The sequence below is a fragment of the Ctenopharyngodon idella genome, chromosome 6, assembly GCF_019924925.1.
Source record: "Ctenopharyngodon idella isolate HZGC_01 chromosome 6, HZGC01, whole genome shotgun sequence".
Lineage (NCBI taxonomy): Eukaryota > Metazoa > Chordata > Actinopteri > Cypriniformes > Xenocyprididae > Ctenopharyngodon > Ctenopharyngodon idella.
In genome coordinates this window covers 14,473,416-14,497,429 of record NC_067225.1, presented here as the reverse complement: position 1 = coordinate 14,497,429, position 24,014 = coordinate 14,473,416, and the positions used below count along the sequence as shown (strand labels likewise).

Genomic DNA, 24,014 nt, shown 5'->3' with positions numbered 1-24,014 from the left:
TACCGCAGGAGCCGGAACATTAGCATTAGCCGTTATGCTTTTTTGGCTAAAGGTTGCAGGCTTGCCTTCCAGTGGCTTTGGTCCAAATATGGCGCTGACATCTTGAGCTGATTACGTGACCTGCGTCGGCGCAGTAGTGAACTCGGGACCTGCGTCTGCACAGTAGTGAGGGCGAAGTAGAGCCGTGATATCAAGGTCCCGCCCACATTCAGAACAACTCATTATGTCGGTGTGAAATAAACAGTTATGGAAATGTAGAAATTAAAGTTAAAGCTCCTGAAAAATCCCAGAAAAGTCTGTTGGTGCCTCACTGACTACTTCGCTCAGAGAGGCTGTCACGCCGCCATTTTATAGCATGAAATAACTAACTAAAAAACGAACACTTTAACTTATATCAGCGTGATAAAAACTGTCTAAAATGACAGAAACCATCATTGGGGAAAAAAACTGAAGTATAATTTGATTGTTTAGTTTGTCTCGAGTCCCATTACATTATATGGAGAGGGCGGGGTTTATGACCTATACTGGGACCAACCACCTTGGGGGCGATAGAGACGCTTTGGCATCACTTTTCAGGACTGGTGTGGCACGCTTGGTTCAAGCATGGTCACGCGAACTCGCTACTTTGACCAACAGAAAGCTGCTTGGTTTGAAAGTGACTTCTGTGTGAGTCTGCTTATATTCAGAACCACATGACTTTCAGTCCGTTTGTTTTAAATTACCCTAGTCGCTGTAAATAGATGTTATTTATTGATCCAGTAAACAAATCCAAGTGCAAACCCGCAACAACATAAAAGACAAACTACACAAACGAACATGATGAAAGATATCATTACCGCGCATCTATATTCATCTCCCATCACTGGAGACAAGCACTTGTAAAATCGCCCACATGACGAGGATCATTAAAAGGAGGCGGGTGCCTATCACTTACCTCCCCATGCTGTCTGCGCTCCTCTCGGTCACAGTGAACTTTGGCAAAGCGTTCTGTGGATGCTGGCAGGAGTCGCTTCACTCGGGCACTGCTGGCACGAGCTGTGGATGCGAAACAACAGCAAGGTACAATGACGCATCACAAATTAACACTTACCATTTCACACTGTGTTGTTTTTAGTCTTGCGTGGTTTTACGTTGGTACGATAAACACGACAAGCCGTTGCTGACCTGATCATTTCGTTTATCGCTTTCTGTTTGGTGTCAATACCTTCTGCTTGAGAAAAATCACGACAGGCACGACACTGGATGGTGATAATTTAACACAACACACAAGGTACCATAAAGGGATTTGAGAAAGAAATGATGTTTCTCTTGCAGGTGACTGTTTAAGGATGAAGCCAGACGCTACTGGGAAAGACAGACGTGTTTAAAAATCTAACGCGAACTTATGTGTTACGTGCTGTGGATTTATAGTGTCTAAAACATCCTGTAATGAAATATGGAGGCGAGGAGGAACTCCACGTATCCACTTAGTTTGGGATAAACTCACTTGCCATAGGATATTAGTATGACAGAGCTGGAATAATGCCAAATTAGCTCTGCATGAAGTTCTGAGTTGTCAAAACCATATATGTGGATATATGTGGAGGACATCATGGCAGAACTTTATGAGAGGAGATCATCGTTTTTTTGAGTGGATTGAGAGGGGCAGAGGGGCTATGGTGAACTCATCCCCAGCCGTCGCTGCTCACGCAGAGGGAGAAGAGATTGAGGTGCTGGAGAGCACTGATGTCCTTCCTGTAGCTCCAGAGGACGTAAGTGACCATGTGCAGATGTATGATTTATGTTGTTGAACAACAGCAAAAAACAGAGATTAATTTTAGGTTGGGTCATCTTTTTCTCAGTTATATCTCTGTGTTCATTCCTTTCTTCTCCCTCTTTCTCTATCTTACACAAATGCTTCTCTCAGCAATGGAAGTCTCTTTTTGACAAGGTAGGATTTCTGCTCTTTTTGCTGACAGTTTCTGTATGTTTCAGTTTGGTGTGGTATAACTCTGTACATGTGCAGTCCATGCACTGTTTACTAATAAGACAATAATTGATAAAATCAATCTCCGGTAATCTCAGAAATCTCAGGTAATGGATGCCCAATATTGCTTTTTCAATAGCCAATGTAGCACCAATACATATACTGTAATACAATTCAGTGATAGCAAATTAAATGTGCACAGCAGGATTGGATGAAATTCAATTTAAGAATTGGTTCTCTTTCAATATATGAGTTGCAATTTGAACAGAATTGGCACTATTAGACATGTTTTGATATCTGGATGATGCACTTGATTAACAGAAAATAAAGTGTGGAATGTTGGACACTCCATACACTCAACTGTCGTAGCTTTCCTTGCATAGCACCTCCAGGAGGCTATCAGACTCTGATGTTGGATGACAAAATGACTTTATAAAATTCATATAGGTACTAGATGGTAGAGTACATAGTGCATCATTTGGAAACTTATGTCTGTATGTAAGGCATATAATGTAAATTTTTTAAACTTTCAAATAAGGCTGTCATGCTAACACAGATCTGTATCATATTTCTTTTTCTGTTTATCTCAATTTAAGTGAAGAATTGAATTGAACCCGGAATTTAAAAGGCATACAATTAATTTCCAAGGTTCATAACCCTGGTACATAAAGTTGCTAAAATGAAAATGTATTTTACACAACATTAACTAAAAAAATCACAAAAAATAATAATTAAAAAAACAACAGAAACAGAAGATGCTATGACACAATGGCCAGTAGAATTTGGATCTGACAAAGGTGCAAAAAAAGCCTCACTTCTGTTAATTGACCAAGTGAACATGGATATTGCCTCATGCTGATAATCTCAAAATATCAGTCTGCTATTAGTCCGGATCTGTTATTTAACCTACATATACAGTATCCTGGTTAGTTGTTAGTTTGGTCCACTCTGAATCCTGCATTGGGAGGGGGGTAGTTAGTGAAACAGAGCTGGGTGACAGACGGAGAGCGGTCCCCCGTCCACCCCTTCTTTCTCTTGCTTTCAGTCTCTCTTGCTGGCTCTGCACCTGCCTAACCCTGACCCCCGACACATACTCCCCAGGGATAAAGACTGCGACATGAAGGATGAAGGGGGCCCAAATACAGAAGAAGAGAGAAACAGATATCAATATGAAGGGAAAGAGAGATTTTTGGGTTAAGAGGGTGGCAGACGTGAGCAGAGTGAGAGCTGTAAGGGTGCAGAAGGCTCGTGGCAGACCCTCTCCATCTCTGCTGGATTTGATAGGGGAGGGAGGGTGGGCCTCTTGCTCTGCTCCCTTTATATAGCCGACAACACTTTAAGTCCCTCAAATGGCCTGCCGTCTGGGGTTTCGTCCAGTTTTGGGGTCACTGCCCTGCAAGGCTGTAAATTGGAGGCATTGTGGGATCTAAAGGCCAACACACTTCACTGATCGCAGATGTAACTAATGAAAAAGAGAAGGAGGAGCTGGGCTGTTATATGACACAATGTTAGAGTACAAAGAATTTATAATTCATACATATTCATATGATCAAATCTGATCGATGACGAAAAGCTGTCAGCATCAGATGATTGTATTCTTAGCCTGTGGTGTCAGTGACAGCAAATGGCTTGTTTGTTTCTGACAACTTATTAACTGCATCCAAAAAAACTAATCTATAAACATGGAAAGCTGATAAAAGACTCATTGTGGATAAAAACAACTTTCTTTTAATAACACAGAATGTTATCTGATCTCCCCAGTTTAATTAAGTAAATAATTCAGTTCGCTGACATTTAGTTTCTCAACTTAGTTACAATACTAAATACTTTAGCTTTGTTTTCCATAAATCAGGCCCTGATTTGGGTGATTAGCTTTCACACAATATTTTATTTTGAGTAAATGTAAGTGTTAGGTGCTATTTGCACCAAGTGCAAACAGTTTTTAGATGCTATTTATACTTAATGTGAATAGTGGCAGATACTATTTACACCTTAGTGTATTGTAGTATATTATAAAACAAGCATATTATAAAACAGTATGCAGTAATAACATATTCAGTGCATTTGATTATTAAAATCATAAATGGATGCTGTCTCCTTCTTGTCCCTAACCTCTAAAGCCCTCCACTACACCTATTCCTAACCCTACCCATTTTTACACTTTATTCCTACAATTAAATAATCTTTAGGCACTTTCTTTACACTTTTCAAATATTTTCTTAATTTTGATTTGAAATTATTGTCTCTCCAAGCTGATATGCGATGGGAAAACAGAATGAGTTGGGGGAAAAAGGTGGATTTGAGCTTTGGTTAGTCGCGTCAAAAGCTAGCACCACCCGCCTTATTCACCATGGTACTGTTCCAGTTATCAGCAGGAGTTCTTTTGTAATTTTGTCTGGCTCAATCAGACAGCAGTGGGCGGAGCTTTTGTAAATAGCCACTGCCAACGAGGCGGGCAACAGTAAATAGACACTCCGATAATGGGTAACAGTTCTATAATGCTGGTCAATAGTAAATAACAGTAGAATCCTCATTTGATAACTAGAGGTTGTTGTTTGTTGTGTAACATATTTAAATCGAGATTCAGCTGTGGTTTAACAGTTTGTTGCAGTGCTGCTACTATACAACATAAACATGGTTTCAGACATGACCTTTGTGCTAGAATTGATTTCATTGTTTGGATTTGTTGCAGCTCACAAGGGTCTTAGAATTAATACTAGGGATAGAATTCATACTACTAGTTTCAGTGCGTTCTTGCCTGTAATATCCCAAACATAATGATTTAAAAGCTACATTATGATTCTACAGATATTTAGCTGTACTAATGTAAAAAAAAAAAAAAAAATGTTGATAAAATATCCAAGCCCTATAAATCAAAAGCAAATTCACTTCATTCCTGCTGATTATATTGAATTTGGGGTATAGACTCCTTATAACCCTTGTTAAAAAGAAGTGCACTTAATTGTATTGAGTGTGCACTTGCAGTGTAGTTACAATACTTTACTTGCAGATAATTTAATATTAATACAATAAAAGGCCATTTAAATGTACTTAAAGAGCGTACACTTGATTGTTGCTTAACACACTTAAGTACACTTTTAAAAAGTGCACTATGATAATTGCAATACACAATGCACTATGATAATCACTATAATAAAAGTTTACTTTAAAGTTCATTTGTAAAACATTGTTTTAATTATCTTTTGTTATGCTTTAAAGAAGTACACTTATTTTTCAGCCTGGTCTCAATAGCTATGTTTCCATCTCCCTGTTTTTAGGGCTTTTTGAAATATCGCATCAGAAAAGAGTGATGGAAATGTCAAGTGTAGAAAGAAGAAAAAAAATCCCTTAATTCGCAAAAAAGTTTTTATGCTCGCTTGAGGTAGTTTTTGACTTGTGTAAAAAAGAGATGCTGCAAATAATGAGATGGAGGAGGCACAAAAAAAAAAAAAAGAAAAATCTTGCATCACAATAAGTGTATTGTGATTGTCAAAACATTTGGTAACTAAACAAAATTTCATTAGGTTTAGTGACATGTTACATTGTTTACATCACAATGATGTGAGAGTTGGCAACCCTGTGGATCGATGCTGAAAAATGTACTACTGTACAATATACACATATTGACAGCATTTAAAATTTTTTTTTTTTACATATTTACAGCTAAAAAAACTTGAAATATTTATTAGTAATTTATGAATATTAATATTTATTAATATTTACTAATAAATATTTATTAGAGGTTTGTTCTTGTGTGTCATTCAGGTTAGGTTGAGCTTCTGCTTATATTCGCTGATAAATATTTACATGTGAGTAAAGCCTATCATAAAAAGTGACTTGAGTCTCTTCAGAAAATTGACTAAACCGCTCGATTCATATGGATTAGTTTTACCATCTTTTTATGTACCGACATGAGGAGTAATTAATGACAGACTTTTCATTTTGGGGTGAACTAACCCTTTAAGTCCTTAATTGCTGAGAATCTTATCTCGCTCCACTCTGTGAAGGCACGCATTTCTCATTCAAACCTGCATCACCCAAAACACAGCATCTGTGATGAAGCAGATCTGTGTTGAAGCAGGTAAGAGCCAATGAGTGTTTGATATCACTGCCATAAAATGTTTTGAAAAGCTTCCTGAGGAGGCATTTTTTTTTTTAATTTTGTAGTGAGCGTGGGATTTAAAGGGATAGTTCACCCAAAAATGAAAATTTGATGTTTATCTGCTTACCCCCAGGGCATCCAAGATGTAGGTGACTTTGTTTCTTCAGTAGAACACAAATGATGATTTTTAACTCCAACCATTACAGTCTGTCAGTCGAATAATGCTTGTCAATGGTAACTCCATCTATAAGATTAAAAAAAAAACATGCACAGACAAATCCAAATTAAACTCTGCGGCTCGTGACAACACATTGATGTCCTAAGACACGAAACAATCGGTTTGTGCGAGAAACCGAACAGTATTTACATCATTTTTCACCTCTAAAACACCACTATGTCCAACTGCCTTGCGCATCTGGTTGGTGAGGTCTAAAAACGCGTTCTGATGACGGAAGTGATGTCTCATGCTTATACTTCAATGAGTGCAAGACATCACTTCCGTAGTCAGAGCGCGTTCAGACCTCACCAACCGGATTGCAACTTCATCATTACAAATGTGTAATTACAAAAATATTTTAAAACGACACGTTTCAGCAGAAATTATATTAAACTATATTTACTTTCACATAAATATCATTCTTAAGTCATGCTTAAGTTGGTTGAAAAAAAGCCTTCTCACTTTAAACATTAAATTTAATATAAATGTAAAATATAGTACATACTAATTTAATTGCAGATAACATACAGTAAAGAGTCAAAAACTTTACATTCAATTTGCATAGTATATTCTTTTAACTTATATTATTTCTGTAATAAGTACCCTTTTTAAAAGTATGCTAAAGGTTACTTCTTTTTCACAAGGGGCATCTAAAATCTAACATCAAATGTGTAGCCTGTCTTCTTTCTCTGGTTTTGAAGAGGCACCCCATTAGTGTGCTGTTGCTCACCACCTGCTCCTTATCTCTCATTCTACAAGCTGAGAGAGAATTTGTCTATGAAAGAATGAAAGCAATAGAAAAAGAGCGAGACAGTGAAGGGGACCATGTGCATATACGCATATATGCATATACGCATGTCCCTATGTGTCCCAGTGGGCAATTAACACACAACAATCAAATACATTGTGTGTGTCCCTGAGCTCTTTGTGTTTCTGTGACATTCAGTGAGGAAAGTTTGCTAAATATCTCTACATGTGGCCTTGTTTCTGTTTTCAGACACATGCAGCGAGTGATTGTCCAATATCTCTTTCCCTTTCTATTTTCAGTGTACTTTCCTCGTCTCTCCCTCGCTCTATAGTCGTTCTTCACAGCCCACTCTTTCTTTGACACTTCGCTTTTTTAAAGAGACTGTGATAATAAGAGGAATCTCCCACTTGCGAAGCGTGAAAAAAAAAAAAAAAATCCTGGAGTGTTTGAACAAAAAAATAGAGAGTTGCAAAAAATATCAGTTCAGTAGTACTCTCCGGAGCGTGAAAGTGTAGAGTGTGGTAACATCCAGTTCAGATGCCTGTGTAAAGTGATTGTCAGGCAGCAAAGGCATGCTTTGTCTCCTGAGGAGAAGGAAGTTGGTTCTTTCTTAATATTCAATTCTACTTTTCTGGGAGGGCTTTCTACTAGAACATGGATTCACAGAACTGCTCGCTTTCAGACACCTCAGTAGTGTTAGGCATGTTGGCAGTAGGGCCTGGCTCAACGTCAGCATTCCAACTCATCTCATAGGTGTCCAGAAGGGTTGAGGTCTGGTCTTTGTGCAGGCCAATCAATTTGGACCAGATAAACTATTACTTTTCTGACCTCTTTTTACACGGACATATTCATGCTGGGAAAGACAGTGTACACCTATTAAAATGTTTTTCTAGGGAGATTGCATGGCTGTATGTTTGATTTGATGCACCTTTTAGTGCTGGATATAGCTAGACTTGATCATTAAAACAACGGTTTTCAAGCTAGGGTCTGCAAGATGGTAATTGGGGGTCTATGGGAAATTTTAAAATATATATTTTAAATATATTTGCTAAATTTGATATTTTTGGATGAGAGCAGAGCACTGTTATAATCAATTATCTAAAGAGACTGTTATCAATTTCAAAATAATCACATACTAAATATTCATGTTAAAATAAAGAAATACTGTTTGTTAGGGATACATCGTATCGGGCCTGATACCAAGCTCATGTACTCGTACTCGTAAAAATACCCCCAATACCAAAGACCGATACCTCACGTGACGTAACTGACAGAATTTTCCGTGCACAGAGACACCGGCGGCAGCAGCAGAAACAATGTCAGGCTCAGGGGTGTGGAAATACTTCAAAATTAATGATGACAACCCACACACTGCGAACTGCATGCTTTCAATCACAATTCGTCATCGATTAGTGAAGGCGGGATAGGCAGAATTGCGCTGAATGACACAGACCAGAAGCATGCTCTCTCTCGTTCTTGCGCGTGATCCCAGTTCTCTCAGACAGCGCGCAATTAGTTCTCCTTGCGCCTAAATGGTCAAATGCACACATAGTTGTCAAAATGTCCATCGTGCGGAGTATTTCACGTAAATACAGTCGGTTATGGCTTAAGTGGACGTAAACATTTGGGTGAAAACAGGATATGTGTTAGTATCCATGGATTCGGTCTTAAAGGGACTGTAGCCTAATTAAATATTTGTCATTAATGTTAATAAAACAAAGATTAAAAAAAAAGTTACATAAATGTATACATGGTATATAAACCTATCTGAAAAACAAGTTTATTTAATTTGTATCTCTGTAGTATTTGTTGTATTGTTTGTAATTTGTTTGAAAATGTCTTTTTATTATAACAACAATTATATATATCGGTAATTATGTCCTTTGAAGGTGAAATTTTTGTTCTTTAAGTTTGTGACAAGCACGTAAAAATGTATTACTTTTTTCATTAGAGTAATAATAAATAAGCTGTTCTACATTAATTAGTCTCTCTGTGCTTGGGAAAACTGCAACATCACCAAATAAAAAGGCATCGGTATCGGCAAGTACCAGAAAAAAAAATATCAGTACTCGTACTCTGTCCTTAAAAAATGTTATTGGTGCATCCCTACTGTTTATGCACTATTTTTTTTTTTTTTTTTTCGCACAATTTTAAAAGTTCCTGAAAGTTCCACCATCACAAAGCAGTAATTCCCCCACAAACATCTTACCTATACCAAGTGGTTGAAATGACACCCAAAAATGTAAAAAAAAAAATAATAATAATAATAATAATTGACTATACAATTAACAATAACTTATGAGTAGTAAAGATCTACATCAGCACAAACATAAAATAATATTTGAAATATTAAATGTAATTACGCTATAATCACTGTTGTGAAAAAATAAATAAAAAAACAGGTATTTTAAGTTGTAATATTTAATGATATTACAGTTTTTATTATATTTTTGATTAAAAAAAAAAAATCAACATTGGTGACAATGAGACTTCTTTGTCTGTAAACTAATACTGGCTTAATTCAAGGCACAATACTAAATTAATCTAAGCCCTGTCTGTAAAACCAGGCTTAAATGTCTTACTGAGCCCAACTTTTGAACTGTAGTGCAACTTAATTTTTTTAGCTTTTGCTAGGTTTTGCGTAAGATTTTTTTTTAAAAATTAAATGCAAAATATTAAATACAAAATGTTAAAACTATTTGATGAATACATTTTTATTTATCATATGTTTTCATATTTATTTTTTTTATGTGTTTTTGTAGTCATCATTTTGTTATAATAATGTTTTGATCTGTTTGCTATTTACCTTGGTTAATATTTACTACTTTTCATAATGTGTTTTTTTTATTTATTTATTTATTTATTTTTTATTTAGTGAATTGTATTAAAAACACTTGGGGTCAGTAACCATAATAATAATTATTACTAATATTCCTTTTTTGAACCTGCAGCAATTAAAAAAAAAAAAAAACATACAAAACATAGTGTCCCAATTTGTTTAATTCATAGATAATAATAAGTGAAATTTCAATGATATTTTGACTAGGAAATGCCCCTGGTTTCCATTTTAAAAAAATCTGGTCACCTTAAGATAGATATGTAGCATAATGAGTGTTGATGTATTAGCATTGAGAGTAGGATCGCTGGGCCAAGGATGCTGCATTAAAAAATTCATCTTTGATGTGAAAATTGAGGGGCAAGGAGGGGACTTAGCCATCTCTGGTACTTCAGACTTCCAGAAAGAAGAAAGAGCGAATGATAAAGAGACAAAGATAAAGAGATACTGTGTGGGTGTACAAGTGAGGGTATCATGGGCTACACATGTGACAGCTGTGTGTCTAAAATAAAGAACTTTGCTTGCTTTCATTCTCTACTGCTCTCATCACTTTGGCTGAAAATGGAGCTCACAGCCTACCATCTGTCTGGCCAACACACAGTTATCTCTCTCTCTCACACTCACATATACACAGTGTGTGATCAGCATCTGTTCATCAGTGGGGGTAGAGACAGTCTAGTGGTCACAGATAGTGGTTGCAGGTTAAATCTCAGGTAGGGGCAAACCATGAGTTCTGTGATTCCTCATAATCATTGAGTCCTTCAATAAAACATTCCAGGTTGCTCCAGGAAAACCGTCCCCACCGTTAGTATATGCTTTGGATAAAAACATTAATGGCAGTGGACCGTGGAAGTAAGCGAGTTAGTCATAAAAAAAATGTTTTTCTGTTCATTCCATGTCAGAAAAACACGTCCTCAAATTCAGATTTTTTTGATAGGCATCACTTGTATTTACTTATTTCTTTCATGACACACCACAACAGCTGTTTTTCCTCCTCACATGCTGCACACCAAACATACAGCACGACTTGTGTAGTCCGATTCATGAACAAATGACTTGTGCGTTGGTTCTTATGATGAATCATTCAGAAAGACTCACAACCTTAGCAGTTACAAATCCTTCACAAAACCTTTTGACATATCTTTCACTGGCTTCTGAATCAACATAATGTATGACTCGCTCCCTGAACTGCAAGATCCATGTCAATGCATCATTACTTCAATATAGCCATTAGGTTGCTTGCTCTTACTTTGCTACCAAGAACGCAACAATATATTCTCTGTTTATCCTCATTTTTATTGTTTACCATACTCCTTGTGGTAATGCATTGAAATTGGTAAGTAATTTAGTAATATGAGAAGAATTTTTTTTTAAATGTGAAACAAAATGCATACCATTTTATTACCAAAAATAAATGTTATATAAGATGGTCTTTTAAACTTTCTATTTATCAAAGCATCCTAAAAAAAAAAAAAAAAAGTATCATGGTTTTCACAAAAATATTAAGCAGCTCTTAAAGGCACAATATGTAAAAATATTTGTCGCCTATCAATGACATCATACCCGCGTTGTCCTTGGTTTCCGGTTTTATTTTGTAGAAACCATGGAAACACCAAATACACTTTAATATATTTTGTGTTTTATTAGACAGGTGAACAACTGTTTGGATGGATACATTCATCGACAGAAAACTAATCATGTTATACAGCTCAACACAATAAGTCTTATTGTTTAAATCTCATTTTCTTGATTTACCAGGAGTACCATGTTTTACCATCCCTAATATCGATCTAGCTTACTGCAGCCTGCAACAAGTGTTTCAAAGTAGCCGCCGAGCGAACACACAGAGTATCATTATAACAACTTTCAACACACAAATGTATCTAAATATGATAAAACAGCGCTGCTTTACCCCATATACGCATGACCGGAAGAAGCAGAAGCAGCGAATGCGGTATAATAAAAGCTCCACTGCTCTCGATTCTTTTCCACCGGCTGTAGACGTGAAGACAACGCCTCCCATGATTCTGCGAAATCAAGGTGTCATCAAGCTATGCCTTTGTTTAGAATAAGTGACCTCTAGCGGCGAAAATTTACATATTGTGCCTTTAACTTTTTTCATCATTGATAGTAACAAGAAGTGTTACTTGAGCACCAAATCATCATATTAAGCCTTATTTGGACGGTAGTTGTTTCTCAGGGGGATGTAAGGCATTTTCACCATTTACAGGGGGTAGTCTGTGATTTTATTGCCATCCGAATCCGAATCCTGAATGTCTGTGTTTTTCTCCGACAACGCGCGTAAAAATCCCTGGCCGAATTACCTACTGTTTTTTGACAAACGGTTTAAATCCTTTTTGGCCACTGCGGAGCACCGTATGATAAGTGTTGAGCTTCGCTGTAATTTGCACGTGTTTCAAAGATACATATATTTCGTAAATGTTGGAAAGTATTTACAAGAACAAAATTTCATCACCGCTCCACCACAGCGGCAGGAAGATGTTAAGAACAAAAAGGAGAAAGAGAAATAAAGCACAAATGGGGAGTTATTCTGGAAGCAACAGGTATGCAATACCATTTTAAAATATGTAGGCTATTATATACAATTACATAAAAAATATAAACCAAGCAGTTTCATGCTTACCTCATGTACTGTAAATAAGTACATTAACTTATTTCCGCTAAATTCCCCATTTTTAAAATGACATCATTTGAGCTTTGCCATAATAGGAATAAATTACATTTTAAAATATATTAAAATAGAAAACAGGTATTGTAAGTTGTAATAATATTTAATGATATTACAGTTTTCATTATATTTTTGATTTAAAAAAAAAAAAAAAGCAACATTGGTGACAATGTGACTTATTTGTCTGTAAAATAATACTGGCTTAATTCTAGGCCTATACTGGCTTAATCTAAGCCCTGTCTGTGAAACCAGGCCTAAATGTCTTACTGAGCCCAACTTTTGAACTGTAGTGCAACTTAAATTTTTTAGCTTTTGCTTAAGATTGATTATACCTCTCTGGTCCTAGCAAACGTTTGAAATCGGTTGGGAAAACCCTACTGTAACAAACAGGATGTAAAGCTCAAAAAGAAAACTCCTCCGTCATGGAGAGTTCTGTTCTGTCCTAATCTGCTGAAGCAGTCTTTGGTGTTGTATGACAAGTTGTTACTGTAGGTACTGTAGATCACTGGAGTTTGTTTGGCAGGTGATACTTATATTTCAGAGTGTCTCTGGTTTATGAGATCAAACACAGAAGCCTTTCACATCTTTAAGATCGAAACCTTCCCACAGGTAACAGTTAGACCGATTCAGCCATGGAAATGTTGTCCCCCACTGGTGCAGGATTTTATGTTTTTTTTTTTTTTTTTTTTTTTTTTTTTTTCATTATGAGTCTTATGGGTTTGAATTTATTATCTGTGAGTGTGTGTCTGCATACTTGGGGAAATGGAACCTGTGCATTGCCGAGACATTCGCGCATGTCAGAGCATACAACTTTTTCAAGAGACATCTTGTCTAACAGGTTGATAAAAGCTTACTACTACTCTACCCTGTCAGTCAGTCCATATCAGATTTTCACTTAAGAAAATCCTACCAGGCCTGCTTATTATCATTTAATCTAACTCCATTGGCCTTTTCAGACTGGTTCATTCCTGAGACAAATGGTTTTCTTTGTCTTGTCTTTGTTCCACACCTTTTCTCAAGGTGTTTTGTGTACTTTAAGTTGCTATCAAAAGCAGGGTCCAACATTTTTTGCCAAAAAATATACTTATAGTGTTTTTTTTTTTGTTTTGTTTTTTTTTTTTCTAAAAAACAATAGGATTAAAGGATTAGTTCACTTCAGAATTAAAATTTCCTGATTATTTACTCACCCCCATGCCATCCAATATGTTTGTCTTTCTTTCTTCAGTCGAAAAAAAAATTATGGTTTTTGAAGAAAGATTCCAGGATTTTTCACCATGTAGTGGACTTCCAACAGCTACCAATGGGTTGAAGGTCCAAATTGCAGTTTCAATGCATCTTCAAAGGGCTCTACATGATCCCAGCTGAGGAATAAGGGTCTTATCTAGTGAAACGATCGGTTATTTTCTAAACTGACAGTGTTTATGTAAACTTTGTGTGTTTTTGACAACCATGACACTTTAGGCACAATAAAACGTGAAAGAGAAGTTAGTTTAAAACTCTTGAGATGTGCTGTCTGACAGCCGGCTTTCTGTGCAGGTGCTTCAGATGTGTGGGCTCAGAAAACGATAAGTTAGAAGTTTAAACTGATATAGCTTTAAAACGCATGCAGATAATAAACTTTAATAATTAAGAAGAACTGCAATATCCCTGAGCGTGATCATGATATAGATGATAAATGAAACCCAGCAGATGTCTTGTTAGTATTTAGCAGATTATCCAATGCATGCTGCAGCTGTGAATGAAGGAAGCACTATTCTGGATAAGGGGCAGAGAGCAGCAGCTCATTTGCATTAAAAGACATCGGGTATTTACAACATGGTATAATAAATGATCTGAGGTATTTTGAGCTGAAACTTAAATTACATCTTGTAAAAAGGGGCATAATAGGTCCCCTTTAAGAAGACGCATTTGTTTTGGTGGTTGAATGTGAGGAATATTCCACACCATGTGGAACTCTGGAGGCCTAAACAAATTAGGCATTATAGATGAATATTTAGTGCCAAAAATTCTGAACATGTTTTCTTTAGAAGATAGTTTAGACAAGGGATGTCAAACTTGGTTTCTGGAGGGCCACTGTCCTGCAATGTTTAGCTCTAACTCACCTGATTAAACACACCTGAACCAGTTAATCAAGGTTTTTAGGATTACAAGGGCTGCGTTTAAGTCCATTTTTTACACCCTTCCCTTGGTAACTTCCCTCTGTCTTGTTTACTCGGAGGTACGTCATTGGTTACGTTGCACGAGTGCCCACTACTGGCGGAACCCTTGCAATGTGTTTAAATGGAACACCCTAAGCCCTTGATTACTTGGAATCTGCAATGGACCTGTTTTATTATTTGCAGTTTTTTTTTTTTCCTAATGAATTTGTTTTACACACCATTTTTTCCCCTGTATGTATGCTTGGGCTGTTGGAAAAAAACAACGAAAATTATAACAATACAATAAACTGTGTGATAACAGTCAGCTTAAGGTAGTATCATCTGGTTAAATGTCAAAATAACTCCAATATCATACACTAGAGTTTTGTGGGGTGGGGGTAAATTAAGCATGATCTACTGTAACGTCACAATACTGTTGCATTGCGCTCTATGGAACTGCCTGAAGTGTACATATTAAGTAGACTCGCTCCCTCTGCCAAAATCGAGGGGTCAAAGGTCTGTCCAAATAAACTTCCCTCGCCCACTTGATGAAGTTGAACACACTTCAAAATGGTGGCGGGGGAAGTTGCGAGTGTATATCTAAAAGTGGAGTTAAACGCAGCCAGGATACTTTCAGCTAGTTGAGCTAAACTCTGCAGGACAGTGGGCACTCCATGAACTGAGTTTGACACCCCTGTATTAAGACAGTATAAATATTTCATTTGACTCTGTCAGTGAGGTTCAGATTATATTCTTACAGTTCTAATTAAACCATGTATTTTAAAGTTAGTAACTTTTAAATCAAAATTTAATGATTTTGTTAGGATTTCATGATTTATAATGATTTTAAAAATAATGATTTTATTCCGTGGGATTTAGTGTTTCGTGAAGATGGAAGATAAAGGTGGTAGCATCAACATAACTTCAAGGCTGCTAGCAAAGGACTTTAAATGATGGTTTCACTAGACTTTACAAAAATTCCTTCCTTTTTTTTTTTTTCATATATTCTGCATCACCTATTTACTCTGAAGGGAGTAGCACATCCAAGAGTGCTTCAGGGAAATTTTCACTCTCCCTGAAAAGTGCAGTTAATTGGCTTTGGATGATCATGTCTTCGAGAAGGAAAAAAAAAAAAGTCTGCTATTCATATCTGTTTTTTATGTTGGTGCAAGGTCAGTCAAGTCATTTATTAATTTTGTATGTCTCTCTTATTTAACACACCTGATTCAGATCATCAGTTCATTGTGAGAGCTTCATGAACTAAACTGAATGTGTCAGATAAGAGAGAAATACATAGTATGTGCAGAGCAGTGGGTCCCCAGGACCAGAATTGAAAACCACTGCTTTAAGTAAAACAGGACTTTATTGAAGTCAATATTCCGACCGTGCATCTGTTTGCGGTCATATTTTGGTTTCAGGCCTTTAAATGCATTATCTTGTGTGTGTGTGTGTGTGTGTGTGTGTGCACATAATTTGGATGTGTATTGATTTTATATTCGAATATTTAATATTTATGGGTGTCTTTCCTCTGTAAATGCTTGTGTGTGAGTGTCTATCTCTTAGCTTGGGTGTCTGGTCTGTGTTTATTCTCAATTACAGACCAATAATGCTGATTCATGACTTAATTAGAAGACTTCAGCCTTTAGTGTGTTTTTAGTGTGGAGTTTTTCTGTCGTCATACAAATTAAAGGTAGAAATCCTGGGAATGTTCCGCAATGTGGTATCAGATTTGAAACACTGTAGTGAGCTGCAGTATACTGTAGGATGCAAGATTCTTTTTGGCTTTTGGGTATTTTGGCATACTTATGCTGATAAACAAGCATTTCCTGTCAGCTCGAATTGTGTGTAACTGAAAAGTCGAGAAGGCTTACCTTCCTGATCTGTTTTAAAAATCACTTCCTCGTCTGTTCTTAATTACAAAAACAGACCTGTTTGCCCCGTTTTAGATTCTGTACGATTGTAGTAAAACTATATAGATACAATTTCTGAAGAAAATTATGTTTTAAATTCTAGGTTGTCGAAAATTTGCCAGTTCAGGTGTTCTGAGATTGCCAAAGCATAACCATGTGGTCGTTGTTATTTCATCCACCACTGCTTTTATTTGAGGTGTGTGTAATATATATATATATATATATATATATATATATATATATATATATATATATATATATATATATATATATGATTAAGAATACAATAAAGTAATATAAATCTAATGTCATCCAAAATTACATTAAATGTAATGCATAATTCAAGATGTATATATATATATACATACATGCATACATACATACATACATATATGCATATATATGAATTATGCATTATGTTTAATGTAATTTTGGATGACATTAGATGTATATTACTGTACATATGTATATTAGTTCTATATTTATTATATTCTTAATCTTACTTATTTAAATGTTCTTTCTATTCTCTTGTGTTATATATGTTGTACCCAGAGCTCCTGAAAACCACAACAAATTCCTTGTGTATTTGGCGAATACATTGGCGAATAAAGCTAATTCTGATTTTGTTTTTGTGATGGAATAATGACGACGATGACATTTTAAGCATTTTTGTTGACTCCTTTGTCTTGCCAAGGCTGATTTCATAGCTAGCTTATTATATTAAATATGCATAATTAAATAATATTTCATTTGCTTTTTGAATAATTTAACAAAATTACAGGTTGATTGTAAATGACACATTGAAATGGTTTGTCTATTTCACTGTATTTAGATTATCATAGTATAAAAAAAATACACTTATTAATGTTTTTGATCGTTTGCAAAGAAATTGAAAGTCTAGGTCTCAGACAGGGGTATAAAGGGAATAAAATAATACAATTTATACATATATGTATTTCAAAAACTGTTTTAAGACTGTTTTACTGTGACCTTCAAATAACAAAAAGTTGAAATATGTTAGTTTTAGTCAAATAAAGAAAATGTTCCCATAGTTAAAGAAACACCCATATATGGCAGGGAGAGTGATAAACAGAGAGATGGAAAAAAGAGATGAACAAAATGAAAGTGAAGGAGAGAGAGTGAAAGAAAGAGAGAAACCAAATGTAAGAGTGAGAAAGTCAGAAGAAAATGCAGAAAGAGAATGTCTGACCTCTAGGGATTACAGCAATAGGATTATGGCACAGAGAGAGAATGGAGAGTGATCTCTGCACCTACGACCTCCACATGGCAGCTAAAGCAGAAAGCAGAAACACAAGTGAGCCAACACCAAACAAAAGCCCTTTGACCTTAACAGAATTGAACTATTTATTCAAAAGAGAGCTTTTTTTTTTTTTTTTTTTTTTTTAAATTCTCTCTCTCTCTCTCTCTGGAGCCTTATAGGAATGACAATAACACAGAAGGCTAGTGATGGGTTCTTTTGGGCCCAGATGGCAACCTTGAAAATGTCTCAGACAGTGACCTCCTGGTCCCCTGGCCCTTAACAACACACCTCCCTTTGCTGAATATACAGATGAATCCGGGCCTCCTGTGAATCACTACTGGCCTGGTCCCCCTCTATTAGAGATCATAAATCTCTATAGAGAAAGACATTGACTCTCTATAGCCTGAAGGTCAATTAAGGGCGGGCTGAAGAAGAAGAAAAAAACAGTGAATGAAGATCAAGACAGTGAGAAACTGTTTCTCTTTTTTTTTTTTTTTTTTTTGCTTTTGCTTTTTCACATTCTTTCTGTCTGTGATGAGTGCCTTTTGTCAGGTTTTATGGTGAGTGATTGCTGTATTGAGAATGGATGGTGCAATCAATTACATTTTTTCTTCAGTTTGCAGAAGAGCTTTAAAAACAGGGGCAGTCTGTTCTGCTATAACATGACTCTTTCTCACCCATTTCAGTTTGTGTGTCATCAGTGTTTTTACAAATTAGAAAATAATTTAACTGGAAATAAGACCACACTACTCTTGTTGGTTACTTGTCTGAGCAAGTGTGTGTCCCATGATGATAGTTTATTTGTGTTAGTCTTTCTGATGTGGTGATAGATGCAGGCAGCTGCTGCATTCAAATGAGAATAAACATGTTTTGCACATTTCTCATTGTACGCAGCTCTTTTTATCTTAATGGCCTCAGAAGGTCAAAAAAATAAAAAAAATGTGCAACTATGTGACCAAAATTTGGTGTAAATACACACTTTAAGAAAAGTCTGTAAAAATCAAACCCAGTATACCGTGTTAATATGAATTAACTTTCCGTATTGACTTTTCACTGGTGTTTTACCTGTATTTTGAATTACTCATTGCATTGTGTTGTTTATGGGTTTAGGAAATGTCTGTAAACTTAATGGAAAATATACTGGTAATTTTCTGATAGGACATTATCTGTATCACTACAGTTTGTTTTTTCTTACAGTGCAGTTTATAAAAACAGAGTTTAGTTTTTATGAATTTAGTCAACACATCAATATTTGTAAAAATTTAGAAAATGTAATGAAATTATTTATCTTCCAACCATGCTGCAGAAAGATTACAAATTATGTTATTTCTTGGATGTCACAATTTTAAGGAATGCTACATTTTGTAATGAGGGGCAAAAAAGGATGGGACACAGAGTTAGTACAATTAATTGAATATTAATTAATTGAACAGTTTGACATTGTTGTATGATTAATCATTGCATATAGTCAAATGTTGGGAAAGTTGAGAAAGGGCAGATCACCATTTTAAAGGGCTGGAGGCATACTAGCTTAATATCTTTTTGTTTTATTTCATTCATTTTTTGTATATTAGATTATAGTTTATTTAACATTTAATTTTCACAACAAAAACATGGGATTCGTGAAAAGCACCATGCAGTTGTCACAAATGCATACAAAACACTAAATTGAAATTCAAAAGCCATACAGGGGTGCAGTTCCCGTACAACGACGTAACTCGCTGCTTCACTACCATAGTACGATGCATTGTTGAACAAATCAACTAGCTAGTCACGACTGTTTCCCGAAACTATTGTCACAGACCAGTCGTTCAGCCATGTTGGTGAATGATGTCATGCAGGTGGTGGAGTAATAACTTCTTTAAATGAATCCGTTTGAGATTGAGTTAATGCTAGATTTTTTGCTATAAATTACAGACATGGCATCTGAGGACTAATTCTCATTTTTCTCAGTTATTTTGCTTTATTTCTAGATTAAATCATAGGCTTGTTCTTACGTGCTAGAGCATGTACGCACATCCGCACTCTTCCAAAACGTTGCTTAAAATCTCTTGACAAACTAAAATATGTAAATGACATTTATATATATTCTAAATAAAAGATATACATTGTACTTAATATCAGGTTGCTTATTTTGTTTAAGATAACGATTTATTAAGTCCACGTCATAAAAACAAGAAACTACGCTTCTAACCACAGCCCGAGAGCTGTCGTTCCAAACACACAAGTTTGCGATGCAGTTTACCCGGACATACGGGTATAAATACAGCAAGCACACACTTCTCATTCATACTTTTCTTTGGAGCCGTGCAGTTGTGACAGCAATCCCTCATTCCAGTCATCCTTCTGAAAGAGTGAATTCCTGTGGCAGAGAACAGCAATTTTAATTCCTTTAAATGAGCTTTCTTTAGAGATTTCTCCTAAAACAGGCATTTTAATTGCTTTAAAGAGTTCATCCTGTGTGTTATTGGATGCTGTCATTTCCTGGCTTCATCTGATGGCCACAATTGCTGTCTCATATGCCTGGGCCGAGAGCATGCTGAGAGAGCATTTGTAGATGGTGCATGCTCACACTGCGAGAGCATGTCCATGTTGGCATTGTGGTAGCGACTCTCCTTTTTCACGGATACATGAGCCCCCTCTGCTGTTACCCAGGCCACTGCCACTTCTCATAGCAGAGCCATGTTTCTGGTTAACATTTTGGGAGACCTGAGGGTTACAGTGGGAGCACTTCCACCATTTTGTAGGCTGCATCCGAAAACTTAGGCAGCTAGCTTGTTGACTCACTGCCCTCTCAGGCAATGACTGTAAGGCAATGATGCAGCTTTTGTGTATGAACGTACCTCATGAAACTGATTTCGGATAGAGGGAAGCAGTGCAACGGTTTAATGATCTACAGCAAAATAGAGATTGCTTTGGTGAATACTAAGCAAATATTTAATTACTACAATAGTAATTCCTCGCTAGAAATGATAAAAGTGATAAACGTTGGTCAAAAACATACATTTACACAGAAACTAACCACTAACTGCAACTTTCAGATACCATCTTTATTTTTAGCTCAACTGTCATGGAATGGAAGGCACAGTATTGTGGGATAACAAAGGCAGCGAAGGATACATCTGTGCGGCCTTCAAAAATTGATCAGATGAAGGTATCTCAGGAGACAGGAAGTGAAGCTAACATTGGATTTGGACATGCCTTAATGCCTTCCTACCTTGGAATGCATCCTCCGAAGGCAGCATTTTTTCAGACGCAGCTGTAGTACCTTTGATTTCTCCATCTACTTTAGGTAGTTATGTGACAAATCCCCTTTAAGACAGCCAGGATGTTCAAATCAGTTTTACATGGGTTTAACAATGATGTTATTGTGATATTCTTCAATTTCTGTTGTCTCTGACACCAGAGGAAGTGTTCTTCATTCTCAGGGAGTATTGTTTTGTAGTGTGAATGCATTGTGATTTGTCTGCAACACACAGGGAATTGTGGGATAGCTGGTCTCTAAGGCAGCATTGATTACCCTGTCAAGCTGCCAGCGCCTTCTCTCTCTCTATTTCTGTCTGCGTCATTGAGAGCTTGCTGATAACACCTCAAAACTGCTGCTGACGACAAGGGCTTGACTGTCAACATTCTTAATCTGCTGTACAAACTGCCCTTTTCCAGACTCTAATGGAAAAATCTGACCCATCAATAATATTGCTCATACATTTTGGGCAGTTGTAACAGCAACTACAGTATCTGCAAATCAATTCCATAAACTTCTCAATGTATTTCCCTGTGATTCTGATTAATGTTACTTATTTTAATTTAGATTTTTTTATATAAATGATTTATTCTATCCCATAGGGGAAAGTCTAATGCAGTTTTGACTTTTGTTACAGTGGGATAGAAGCTTCTGTTTAAACCTTGCACACACCCTATCTATTTTTCTTCTTTACTAATATCTGAGAGGTAAATTTGGTGAAAGGCAGCCCTTCACATGCAATTATATGGGCGGTGTTGAATTTTCTGGCACAGCCGTCAGTGCTTTTGCTTGATAGAGATGAGGGCTTTGAGAACGGCTTATATTTTTCATTTTGACATACGTTTCTGACGCGGAAAGCTGTGCGTATTTTGGCGCTCAAACTCAGTGGGTTTTGAGATCTGAGATCCGAGATCTGCCGGTTGCAGGCGGGGGGAGGAGTACAGAGACGGCCATCAGGTTGGACACTTTGTGCTTTCCGTAGTGTGCTGAACCAACGTCATTCATGGCAGACCACGCAATTTTTGTGTTGATTGTAGCCGAAGAAGTGGATGCGATTGAAAATCCAATGTTTTGAATATCAGAAATTCAATGTCAAGATTGGTTAAATACAGGAACTTAACATGTAACATGTCATCCTTGTCATCACAGAATCTGACCAGTGAGAATAGTGTGTCGTCATCAAGGCTTCACAGCCGATTTTGAGCAACTGCAGAGCCTGACCTAGGCGGCTGGTCTCATTTTGCTCTCACAGTACTTTGATGGCCCATGTGATCGTAAGGCGTCTGCAGCACCAATCAAAGTCGGACAAATTTTCTAACCAGAATGCATTGCTTTTGCATTGCATTTCCAGTGCCCTCTGGAGGAGCTCATGGGCACTCAGGTTGGAGGATGTGCCAGTTAGTTATTTTTTAATTAGATTTGCAATAAGCAGGTTAACGCACAATAAGCCAATTATTTTAATTAAATAAACCTTCAGGGGTTTATACAAGACCCTTCCGCTTTGCGTTCAGATGTTGTGTTCAATAATCTGCAAAAAAATGTTGTATTTATTCTGCTGTAATGGGCCCTCATCTAATCTTTCAAACATGTACTCTAGTTCCTGTCAGTGCTGGTGTTTGTGGAAACATCCAGTACATGACAGGCTATACGGTTTGTCTTTAATTTAAAGCAGAGCTGAGGCGGAACTGCCTTGATAAGCTGTCTGCCTTTTTGTTTTGGTGAGAAGAAATTCCAGCTGAAGTGGAGTCATTTCCACCTTGACTGGGCATGCCTTTGAACCTTTGGATATATTAAGTGGTTTATGGCAATGAAGATTCTGTGGTATTTTCTGTTGTTGTTTTTTACTGTCTGCATAAAACATGTAAGTGGGTAAAAAGTAAGAAATATATAAGTAATATAAAAAGACAAAGTTAATTAATTTTATTTATAAAAACTATTCGCAATGCGTATTGTTTTAAAACAGCTTTACAGAAAAATATTGTGTTAATAATGTTTTATATTATATAAGGTATCCATTTTGCAAATCATTTTACAGCGACATTGAAATTAGGCCTTAATGTATTTGTCTGTATGCCACAATGAACATGCCAAAAGTTTTTGTGGCAAGGAGAGAAAAACTCTTTGGGAGAAAGCTGATCCAGTTGGGGTGTGTGTCCACCATATTGTTTGCAGATATGCATGTAGATTGGATAACATGGCCTAGTTAGCCCCTGCTGGAAGATGACATAACTACACCACATCTGGTTCCTTAAATAGTCTTTCTGAGGGCTGTTCAAAATTGTGTATTCTGACAAAAGTTTTTGCAAGTGACATATATATTTCTAATGCTATTATTATAGTATAGTAGATCTTATGTTGATGTAGTAGTGTTCATGATGTCATTTCCCTGCTCCCTACATGATGACTCATTAGATGGGCGTAACCTGAGATGGAAACATCTTTTCTGGTTCTGGTTTACTCGGTTCATCACATATTTAAATTTTCCTCTAAAACACTGTATCTAGCCGGTGTCTGAATGTTCACAAACAGTATACCATTGCTCAACTTTTTTTCTCTTGAACAAAAAAGTAAAAGCTGATGTGAGTAAACCAGAGCCGTAAGTCCACATTTTACCTTTTTGTAGATCTTGTCTGAAAAAAATGAATACAGCCTTTGTGACAGCAGACATAGTTTCATTTACATCCATGTGAACTAATTTAACAGATATGAGCCATCATCATAGTGGTCTGATAACATGTAGTGTCTGGATCATTTTGTGGCAATATATTTATTATACAAATCAGAAAAATACAGTAAATCTCAGGAACAATAGTGGCCTTTATGTTGTTAGCATCACTCATTGGGTATTGAAAAGAGCTATCATTAAAATCAGACACACACATGTAGGAGAGAGAGAACTGAGA

General features: G+C 36.4%; 1 protein-coding gene across 4 annotated transcripts in view; it reads left to right on the top strand.

The window, feature by feature from the left end:
- The first annotated feature begins 567 nt into the window (after nucleotides 1-567).
- Nucleotides 568-24,014, top strand: part of rhbdl3 (rhomboid, veinlet-like 3 (Drosophila)) — a 75,915-nt gene continuing 52,468 nt past the window's right edge. Inside the window, exons 1-3 of one of the 4 annotated variants that reach the window (XM_051897444.1) lie at nucleotides 568-1,059; nucleotides 1,315-1,751; nucleotides 1,907-1,930. In XM_051897444.1, coding sequence (XP_051753404.1) covers nucleotides 1,578-1,751; nucleotides 1,907-1,930 — 198 coding nt within the window. In that variant the 5' untranslated portion in view covers nucleotides 568-1,059; nucleotides 1,315-1,577. The remainder of the gene's footprint in view (nucleotides 1,060-1,314; nucleotides 1,752-1,906; nucleotides 1,931-24,014) is intronic. The other 3 variants (XM_051897440.1, XM_051897441.1, XM_051897442.1) reach the window with 3 other exon arrangements.